Consider the following 7,645-nt stretch of genomic DNA (forward strand, 5'->3'; position numbering starts at 1 on the left):
ATTATGAGTCTAGCGCCTTATCCACCTGGCCATTTGTGTTGGGTGTACCATATTTCCAGTTTCACTCCTAACAGTAACACGGGTTTCAATATTGCTCTACAACTTTGAGTTTTTATTCCAATTATTTTGTCTATCGAAATGGTGTATTTAAGAGTTTTACACTCACAAAAAAGAAACCCATCATTCTATAGGTATTTGAAGAACTTGTAGCAATCCGCCACAATTTAATTCTTCGTATTGTTAGCCGACACTAGGCAGCTGGTACGTAGTTGAATAGAGTTGTTTAAACATCTGCTCAACAACAAGTTAAAGCTTGGAATTGTCTATTCTTTCATAGGGGGTGTGTCTGTGAGACAGACTAGTTTTGGAGAATTCCACTCCTCATTAGTGACCCTGGACACTACCACCAATGAAACATTACTTACTTATACTCTGGGTGGTAATTTTGATTACGTCCTTTCAACCTCAACTTGTTTGAAGACAACCAGGGGTGTCCAGAAGCTTTTTTTTTCCCCCGCTTCTCTTCAACCCCGCTGCTTGGTACATATTCGTGAGTACTATAGTTTGTCCTGGATTTGGTTTGACCGGGTATGGAGCATACATTAAGCTTAGAAAATCAGGCAGCGGCGCCTTCGAGGATGCGTCGGGTGGGATAAAGTACTAGGGCTAAAAATTTTGGGTGGGGGAGGAGGCCGTCTGTCAGTCCTTTTCAGGGCAAGGAGGAAGACCTGAAATATCGGACCAAACGAAGCCTTTATAGTAGTGAGGTATCGAAAATCGAACTGGTGTATTTAAGTGTTTTACACTCGCGAAAAAGAAACCTATCATTCTATAGGTATTTTGAAGAATTTGTAGCATTCCGCCACAATTTAATTCTTCGTATTGTTAGCCGACACTAGTCAGCTGGATTCAAGAGCCCTAGAAAAATAATAATCAAATGTCAAAAAAACAACATGAAAATATTTCAGTGAAAAACCGACAAACATCTGTAAGGTTTTGTTAGCTATTTACTGTTTTAGGGTGCTAACAACACTGTATAATAGTAATAATAATAGTGATTTTAATCTAAAATGTAACAAAAAAAGTTTCGATAAGGAATATATTTATTTGAACGACTTAAGGAAGGCATCAGATTTAATATTGAAATAAAATACAGTTTATTTAAAATGCTCGCCACAACACGTTTAATAAAAAAAATAGTGTTTTCAACACTCGTGTACTTGTATTAGTGTTTTGTTTGTTTGTTATTCTATACTAATGTCAGTTTAATATCGGATTTCAAAGGAGAATCGTGCAAGATGAATCCAGATGCTCAACTTTTTGAGGATTTCAAACCAAGAAGGAACTATGGATGGATTGAATCTACAGTAACAGAGCATGCAGAATTAATGACATGGTCACCTGATGACATTGTTCTGGACATTGGCTGTGGACAAGGCCGGGCTACTAGAGAGTTACTGCTTCCAAAATGCAAAAGATTTTCGAAAATCTTAGCCAGTGACTCATTCGCAGAGATGGTGGAATATGGAGAAAAACATTATCCACACGAGCAAATTGAGTACAAGGTTCAAGACTTCATGGGCGAGTGAGTTTTCTTTCTTTCCGAATTTGGTTAAAAATTTTGTCAAGAGACTGAGACTTTTTACACAATTTTATTTACAGGAATACACCAACCTTTTTTATAAGAAAACTAACACAATCCTGGAAAGATTTGGTTAAACCTTACGGTTTATGTATGTGTGTGTGTATTATACACCCATAAACTTACTGCTGAGCCATTGGAGGAAAGAGTACATTTCAAAATGTCACCCGATATAATCTGTTTAGTCAGTCATCAACCCATCACCTAATAGTCCTCTATAAAACGTCACCCAATACAATCTGTTACAATTTTTCTCAGATGACTAAAACTGGTAATGGAACTAGTATGGTGGTAACATATCATAAAACAAAGAGAAGGAACTCTGGGTAATCGAAAACAGTCTGGCCCTTAAACAAAATTATACACATAATCCCAATGTCAGAATGTGTATAGATTATTTCTTTAATTTTACATAGATAAATTACACACACACACAATTGGGGAAAAGAGTACATTTCAAAACGAGTTTGTTTGACTTTATATTATACACCCATAAACTTACTGCTGAGCCATTGGGGGAAAGAGTACATTTCAAAACGAGTTTGTTTGACTTTATATTATACACCCATAAACTTACTGCTGAGCCATTGGGGAAAGACTACATTTCAAAACGAGTTTGTTTGACTTTAGGGCTCAGCAGTAAGTTTATGGGTGTATAATATAAATTCAAACAAACTCGTTGAAATAATTAGCAAATCTGATTACATATTTCACGTTTTCAGGTCTGGTAGATTAAAAGGTTACTAGTAATCGATCTGCATTAAACAATAATTACTACACGCTTATTTAAACCTGGTGGCGTAAAAATGGGAAAGAAAACTGGAAAGGGATAGTATCTGATTCTGTTTATTTGTTTACAGGCTTCCCACTGAGTGGAAAGGGATAGTATCTGATTCTGTTTATTTGTTTACAGGCTTCCCACGGACTGGAAAGGGATGGTATCTGATTCTGTTTTATTTGTTTACAGGCTTCCCACGGAGTGGAAAGGGATGGTATCTGATTCTGTTTATTTGTTTACAGGCTTCCCACGGAGTGGAAAGGGATGGTATCTGATTCTGTTTATTTGTTTACAGGCTTCCCACGGAGTGGAAAGGAAAATTTGCAAAAGTGTTTTCTTTTTTCGCATTTAATTACGTGAGAGACTTTAAGGAGTTATTCACAAGGCTGCACGATGTCCTTCAGCCAGGAGGAGAGTACAGTTTCATCTCTGTAGCCACCGATCCTGCCTTTAAAGTATACAGAGAAATGGCAGCTTCAGAGAAATGGTCTTCTTACATCAAGGTAATATTAAACAAAACCTCTATCGGCAATATTTTACAAACTTCTTGGATTCCATTTAACTTGCTGTATAATGCATCAAATATGGATTGTTGCCCGGTGGTCCACAACCACTAACTAGTCCACATCAGAAGATGGGGATAGGGAAAGAAAGAAATATATAAGAACGGATAATTAAAAGATCTGTCTAAACAGATATTCGTATTATAAAGATTCTAAATCCTCTAAAACCTTTTACAATCCGATGTACATTTGTAGGTTAAATACTTCTAATGGTCAAGCCTTTTACAAAGATTTTACTGGTCGGTAGAGTGAACAATGTTTTGGAAACACTATGCAGGAGGATCATGACAATAACCTTTTTTCTAAACAATATTAGAATACAGCGAAGAAATAAAAGGTCCTTTCATTTGTCGACTTCTTTGAATGGAAAGGTTTCATTCAACACTCCTCAATCAAACTGGTTCTTCTATTTTTATTTAGTGATGTTTTTATGTTCAGCTAACCAGTATTTCGTGTTTAGTGTCCTACTGCCGTCCATTGCTGCCTGTAATATTGTTAATACATTCTTATATCTAATGATAATTGATGAGTTCATAAATTTGGTATCAGAACATTGAGTTAGACGAACATTGGCATTTATACACTTCATCTCAGAGTTTATATTTGGAACGCTTCCGTGTTGATCTTAGCAAAAATAATAACAACCTATAATCAAACTACGTTCATAATATGATAAAAAAAAAAAAAATAGCCAAATGTAATTTTAAACATAAATATTACAGCTTTTACATCCATCATTTTACTTATCACGAATTACAAGCTGTTTAGAATAGTATAATTCACAACTGTGGAAGTGGACAAGTTAAACAGTAAGATCCAGCGCATCTCCTTGCGGTTAATAGGGACAAGTTAAACAATAAGATCCAGCGCATCTCCTTGCGGTTAATGGGGACAGGTTAAACAGTAAGATCCAGCCCATCTCCTTGCGGTTAATAGGGACAGGTTAAACAGTAAGATCCAGCCCATCTCCTTGCGGTTAATAACAATTTTTACATTCTTGTTTATGTATTTGTATCATCCTTTCCTTTAGTACCCACTGTTATAGTTTTTACCTTAGAACTCCACGAACGTGTGTTTAAAGTTAACAGAAAATATTCTCTCAATTTTTATCCCATAATCAAATTTTCTCTGGACTTTTAGGAACTGCGCAATCGGCCAGTTATGGATTTGAGACGCGAGTTGTACACTAGTTCACTTCTATATAAACTAAATTAGGAATACCTGACATACCCGTACGTGATTTGCATTTTGATGTGTGTGTGTATTCACTCAGAAATCCTGTGAGAAAAACACGTACTTCTTATCCGACCAGAATTTGGAATGATTTGATCTTTTATCAAAACGACAGGAATCGCCATTTCTATACTGTACAATAAGTAGTTTAGAACAGTACGTCGACCTATTGGGACGGAAGAGTTCTGTGAAAGAATTGGCGTGATAACGTCTACCATGTTTTTGTAGGCTTGTCTGGAAAACTAATTTACATACTTACTTAAATTAAAATTCGCTTTAATAGTGAAATTTTGATACATTCCATAAACACGTATATATAGCGATTTAGGCAGCTTTATAAATACAGTAGGTTTTAGTTTTGTTCAGCCAATACTGTGAAATGGTAATTTTTAATATTCCGACATTTTAAAGGTGATTTTTATGGCCGCCATTTTGTTTCATCACAATCGATAATATTTAATGATAACGTAGGATGATGTAAGGTGTTATCAGTGTAGTAAAAATGATGTACATTTAAATGTTAAATCATCCAAACTGTTTATCATATTTAGTACAGTTACTAAACATTTACGTGTTATTATCAAATTCTAATTATAAAGTGCCCCACGGAGTTATTTTACTTAGAAACGAAAGAAATACACTAGTGTTTATCGTTGTTAGGATAAATTCCGCAGTATGGAGCTCAAAATGGTCCATTATTTTTACTCCCCCCCCCCTCTCATTTTTCATATAAAAAAAAATTAATAATTTTAGTAAAAAAATACCCTTTTTAAAACTAACTTCGTTTGGAAAACAAACACCCATCAAATTTTTTCAAAAATTATATTACAGCAAAGTCTGAATCAACTTGCAAATTTTTATTGTATGAGTAATTTTTAATTAGATTAATTTGGTGCATTTTAATGAAGTCGCAGGTTTTTGTAAATACATGTATCGCATATAATGTGTTCCTTAGTTTTCCTAGTCCCCCAGTAACTCAACGGTAAGTCTGAATGCTTGTAACGCTAAAAAGACAAACAAGATTCAATACCAGTTGTAAGCACAGCACAGATTGCCCATTGCATAATCTTGAACTTAACAACAAACGTTTTTTTACTCTCTGATTTCATCAGTGTTATTGAGCACGAGCCGAAAGAGGAATAACAGTTAAAACAACCCGCGTTCAGTGACTTTTTCAGAAGTAGTTTTCTAATACATTAAGCGCCCTCTTTTGACAAAAGATATAACTCGGAATATCGAAAACCGCTAGTTCACTTAACCGGTAAAGTCACGTGGTGGTAAATCAACCAATAACTAATTACTCTGCTAATTGTTTACACACTTAATACAAGATACAATGTATTTTTTATAAATCATGAACAACGTTGAAATGGGCTGCAAGTGTCTAGTTCAGAGTAAACTTTGTGGAGACTGTCGTAGAGTGCTAATTTGTTATTTTTTTAGATTATTGTTTACGAAAGTCTGTTCTTTTAAAGATTTAAACTTTATTTTGTATTTACTACAATTTTGTATACTTTTAGGATGTTGATAAAGCAGTTCCTCCAACTCAAGACTGGGACGACATCTGTGAAGAATATAAAAAATTAGCAGAACGCTGTAATCTAGAACCCATACGTGTTCGCCTACAATATTCTGAAAATCCTTACCCTGATATGAAGGCTTATATGGGTAAGTATGAAAAAATTAAATAAATAGTGTTTCACCCAAATTTAAAAAAATTACATAATCTTTGTGAAAATAAGTGTTTCATAGCTTTGAAATATTGGACTTTTTTATCTGCTTTAATCATATACGAATAATGCAATATTTGAATATTAGACTAACAAACTTTTAGGATGTAGTAATAAATTTAGAAGCGAGGAGTCGCTACCACGAGTACACCACCACTGAGGACAGACGTTGGTGGTCGTGTAATAACGTATAAGAACACGTGGTAAATTCTAGCGTAATTAACGAACTCAATAACGGTACTAATTCTGTCGTATTTCATGTAAGGTAAAAAACTCAACCAAATCAGCATTTCGGTCTCCTAACTCTAGATCAGTTGCTGAAAGTTATTACATGAGTTGATAACGGTGATGGGCAGTACAACAATAGGCTGATCCAGTCCCAATGCAAGTACGGCTTAATCAAAAAGAAAGGCCCGTGTTACTTTTATGAACGGTTTCCTGTTTTGTGGAGGTTTATCATGCCTGTCTCTATATGTAATAACACTAAAAGTGTGCACCCAATGAGAGAACGGTAAAAGTTTCTTCAAGTAGGAATGGTAATTATAAATAATTCGTATTAAAGATAAATAATATCGTGTTATTAATCCTTAGTCTAATCTCAATTTGTAAAACTCGTAAAAAAAAAATTGTGCAAATTACGCCTGACCTCTCGCACTATACAATTTGATAATATAAATAGCATCTCAACCACTAATGTGACCTGGGATTGGGCGAAAGGTCATGTCGGTACTGGATTAAATATTTTCTTTCACTCAGAAGTTCTCTTGAAATACTTTTTTTGACCGTTTGATATTATTTAACATGGTTGTTAGTTAACAGCATTTTTTTTTAATCTTTGTATGTAGCCTTCTTTGAATCGGTTCTACCATCATTCATAATATCGGACATGCCTGTCAACAAGCGAGCTGAGTTTTTCGAGGACTGTTCCAAGTTGGTGACAAAACACGGTATTAAGGTAATGCCTGATGGCCAGACTATCTACGTGAGCAACCTACTGATTGCTTATGGGAGAAGACCCGAAGAAAAGTAACCACAGTTCGTAATTAACAAAAATGTTTTAATAGTCTCAAACATAATCAAAAACATTGGACTGTTTTGGTATTTCTATCTTATATAAAAAAATTCCGTTATGTTGGGTTGAGGTTAAAAAAAAAAAAAAAAAAAGACAACTTCCTGTTACTTTCGAAAAATAAAACTGGTTTAAAAACCTGCCTTCATTATGTAATCCAGTGACTAAAGGAGGCACAGCTACTCCTGTGGTATGAAAGTACCACTAACCTGACTCCGATATAGTACGTACTTCATATCATACAAAAAATAATGTGTTTAAAATTTCTAATTTAGAACACAATAAATCTAGTTAAACATTGAGCAGGATTTAGTTAAGGAGGTCATCAACTATTACATGGATTAATTGTATTCTATATTACATTTTAAATGTGAGGCTGGGTGCATTATGACTTTAACACGAAGAGATGTTCCATATATTTATAAACTGGTCAGCTACAAATAGAGCAGCACTGCATTTTTTTTTGTCAAAATTAATTTCTGAAGTCCTGTGAACTTTCTTTTCTTTAAATATTATTGATGGTGAGATCGCCTCTATGGTCAAACATCATAAAATAAAGCTATTTTACTTTTTTTTGCTTCAATCTACCACAGTGCAGTAGTTCCCAACCACTTGATGATCAGCTTTTTT

The 7,645-nt window shown here is 34.6% G+C and overlaps 1 protein-coding gene across 1 annotated transcript in view; it reads left to right on the plus strand.

Annotated features, from left to right (window-relative positions):
• The window catches only part of LOC106470843 (juvenile hormone acid O-methyltransferase-like), a 9,098-nt gene extending 1,988 nt beyond the window's left edge, over nucleotides 1-7,110 (plus strand). The window contains exons 2-5 of the mRNA XM_013931413.2: nucleotides 1,285-1,585; nucleotides 2,716-2,923; nucleotides 5,737-5,884; nucleotides 6,792-7,110. Of these exons, the coding sequence (XP_013786867.1) occupies nucleotides 1,299-1,585; nucleotides 2,716-2,923; nucleotides 5,737-5,884; nucleotides 6,792-6,976 (828 nt within the window). The 5' untranslated portion in view covers nucleotides 1,285-1,298 and the 3' untranslated portion in view covers nucleotides 6,977-7,110. The remainder of the gene's footprint in view (nucleotides 1-1,284; nucleotides 1,586-2,715; nucleotides 2,924-5,736; nucleotides 5,885-6,791) is intronic.
• Nucleotides 7,111-7,645: the final 535 nt, after the last annotated feature.

The sequence above is a fragment of the Limulus polyphemus genome, unplaced genomic scaffold (assembly GCF_000517525.1).
Source record: "Limulus polyphemus unplaced genomic scaffold, Limulus_polyphemus-2.1.2 Scaffold4244, whole genome shotgun sequence".
Classification (NCBI taxonomy): Eukaryota; Metazoa; Arthropoda; class Merostomata; order Xiphosura; family Limulidae; genus Limulus; species Limulus polyphemus.